The sequence below is a fragment of the Oreochromis aureus genome, linkage group 3, assembly GCF_013358895.1.
Source record: "Oreochromis aureus strain Israel breed Guangdong linkage group 3, ZZ_aureus, whole genome shotgun sequence".
Taxonomy (NCBI): Eukaryota; Metazoa; Chordata; class Actinopteri; order Cichliformes; family Cichlidae; genus Oreochromis; species Oreochromis aureus.
This window is the reverse complement of record NC_052944.1, coordinates 32,112,854-32,116,065: the sequence shown is the minus strand read 5'-3', so window position 1 is coordinate 32,116,065 and position 3,212 is coordinate 32,112,854. Positions and strand designations below refer to the sequence as shown.

The 3,212-nt window shown below is 37.1% G+C and overlaps 1 protein-coding gene across 1 annotated transcript; it reads left to right on the top strand.

Moving 5' to 3' along the window:
* The first annotated feature begins 91 nt into the window (after positions 1-91).
* Positions 92-1,192, top strand: LOC116310077 (complement C1q tumor necrosis factor-related protein 6-like). Its single transcript, XM_031726815.2, has 3 exons — positions 92-333; positions 452-580; positions 831-1,192. The coding sequence occupies exons 1-3, from the start codon at positions 114-116 to the stop codon at positions 1,109-1,111; spliced, it is 630 nt and encodes a 209-aa protein (XP_031582675.2). The 5' UTR covers positions 92-113; the 3' UTR covers positions 1,112-1,192.
* The last annotated feature ends 2,020 nt before the right edge of the window (positions 1,193-3,212 follow it).

The following is a 3,212-nucleotide window of genomic DNA, read 5'->3' as shown; positions in this document are numbered from 1 at the left end:
AGCACACGTGTAGATGTTAATAATTAATAGCTGATCAGGAGATGACATATAAGAAACCAAAGCAGATCTTTCATCAGAATTCTGTTGAGTGGTGAAATTGGATCATTTGGACGATGAATCCCAGCAGTTTATTGCTGATTTTGTTGTGTTGTGGTCTGACTTTGGCCCAGGACACTATCGAAACACAATCACCTTCATGCGTTGACACATGTAATAACGCCAAAGAGTTTGGTGCCATGAGAGAAAAAATACATTCTTTGGAAACCAAGATGATGAACATTGAAAACAGGCTGACAGGCTACGAAAGTCGCATTCTGCAGGTGGAACAAAAGGGTAAAGAACAAAACTCAAGCAGAAGTTTATTTTTGTGACCTTACACTTTTTTTTTTTTAGAAAATAAATAAACAATTTTACACTTTTAATCTGAAATAAGCATTTCTTTTTTCCTTAGAGAGAAACATGGTCATATTCAGTGCTGGAATTGGGGGACGTTTACCATTGGGTCCCTTTGACACAGACCAAACTATAATCTACGATAAAGTGTTTATAAACACTGGAAATGCCTACAACGAACTCACAGGTAAGATTCTTCTTGATGTTTGTGTAAGTGAAGTAAATAAAGCCAAAAAAGAAAAATGTATTGTGTAACTTTGCATGTTTATAGTCAATAATAAGAAATTTAGGTTCACATTTGCAGATTTTGAAAAATAAAACAGATTTAAAGATATTATAAATGTTTAACTGAGGTGTTTCTTGGATCTGCACGTGTAAAACCTGCTTCTTCAGAAAATCACAAAAAATTAAAAGAGTTTTCTCATTTTTTTCACCAGGTATCTTCACAGCACCTGTTTCAGGTGTGTACTATTTTACCTATTTCTGTCATTCTGGAGGTGTCCGTAAAACATCGCTGCATTTGTACAAGAACAATGAGGTGATACTGCACATCCATGATCACCAGTCAGCTGACGGGGCTGATAATGGAGGAAATGCGGTGTTCCTGCAGCTGCAGCAGGGTGATACAGTCTATGTGCGCTTAAAGGCAAATTCACATGTCTATAGATCCGGCACAGTAACAAATTTCAGTGGATTTTTGGTCAAACAAAACAATTAAAAATAGATGTACATGTCTTTGAAGTTGTATTTAGCTGCAGTGTTTCTTGTGTGTGCTCCAATAAAACACATTTAAATCATACCTACGGTTGAACATGGTGTTTACTTCACTTTTGTGTTGGTAAACGATTTAATGCTGGTCAAAATAGTAAAAGACTGTTTAAATGTGTACAAGTACAAGTACAAACTTGTCTTTGATTTATTTATAGCTATTGGAAGAACAGCATTATGTCTGGAAACAGTTCACGGGGAAGATTCATAAAAGCCATTTTTCCTATCTCTGAAAACAGGATAAAACTGAAACATGATTTGGTGTGTCTCTGTCTCAGAGGAAAACCAGTAACAATTCAAAGTAACGAGATGCAGTCATGCTTGGATTACACCTACAAAAGTGGCTGTTGACCTATTACAGTTGCCAGAAAATAGTAACTCCAAGAGAATTGTAAAAAAAGAGGCGTAATAAATAGTTGGTTCAGTATACCTGCTGCTGCCTGTAGTGCATCTTTCAGCAATATTGAGAGCATTACATTAACGCCAGTAGCATGATTTATGCTGCTCTACAATGAAACGCTACAAAGTGGAGGCAGGATGGTGTGTTTTGTGTCCATTTTTACTAGGAGCAAAAAAAATAATTAAACAGCTCAATTAAGAATATATATACAGTCTAGCTGACATGAATAAATACATGATTAATTCTTGTTTCAGATCACAAAGGTTTTTTTTGCGGGTTTTTTTAAAACTTGGTTTCACAGATAAACATCTGTTATCACATAGTCATGTCATGTTTACCTAAGAAATCAAAACATGAGAGCCTTCATGATTCTAAATGATTTTGTATTTTAAGTCGGTAGGACCTGTTGGGTTCTTGGGCATTCAAGCGCAGAGGTTCCTAAAACAACAACTGACTGATCTCAAAAGAAAAGATTAATGGTTTATGTATGTCATGCAATGTGCCCTTCTTCCAGTAGAGGGAGCGACTCATCCACTAGTATTTAAAGCTCCAACCACTGAGATTTCCACTCAGAAACAACATGCTATAAAATCTACAAACATGTGACTAATATATTACACAGCAACAAGGCAGTATCTTTGAAGGTGCTTGTTGTGTATCAAAGGAGAAACCCAGCCACCCCCTGGCCGCAGGCAATTGCACTACTAATTAGGCTAATAGGCTGCAACGATTTGAGCTAGAATAACCTGATTTTAAAAAATCCTTTGTTTCAATACTTTGTTTAAGTCACTGCTCTATACCTCACCATGTCACCTTGTAAATGTGAGCATTTCACCCACAGCTACAATTAAAAACAGACCTGCAATAGAAATGTTATCTTGTAGCGTGCCCGTGAATAGATAGTATATGTCTTAATAGACATTATCTCCATGCAACCTCCAAAGAAACTGATAACACAACAGCAACGGTGAAAATTATGCTTTCATAGTTTAATGTGAATCCAGTGAGGCGGAGCTGTCACAAAGACAGTGAGCTCAGGTGAAATGAAATGAATAGCTTTTTTGCTTGTTTGTTTGATTGTTACACTGAGCCAGAAAAGGCTGCTGGAGTATTGTAGTCAACTCGTTGGGTGTGTGGACACACAAGTTTGTGAATGCAATAACTTTAGAATGACACAACATAGGATTTTGAAATTCATACCACAGGTGCATCTACTGTGAGCTAAGAGGTACCACTTTACTGGAAGCAGCAGACCAGGGTCCTTCATGAAACCACCTGTTTAATCAAATACTAAATAGGTCATGAAGGGTTAACAGCTCACATCCACACTGATGTTATTAAAGTAATTGTTAAAAGAAAATTGTACATAATGTGATCAGCTACATGAAATGTGCTCTTTTTATGGATCACTAAGCAAACCACATGTCTACGTGACTTTTCACCTAATAACTCTTGTGATGATGAACTTATTCAGCTACTAACCGCTTCCTGTTTTCAGAGAACATTCAGATGTAGAAAAGGGAAAAACCCGCTGCTCTGAGTGACGCTGTTATCTTTGTACACACACACACACACACACACACACACACACAGACAAGTATAAATAAACCACGCAGACAGTAATGAGACGCAGGTCTTGCGTCCATGACTG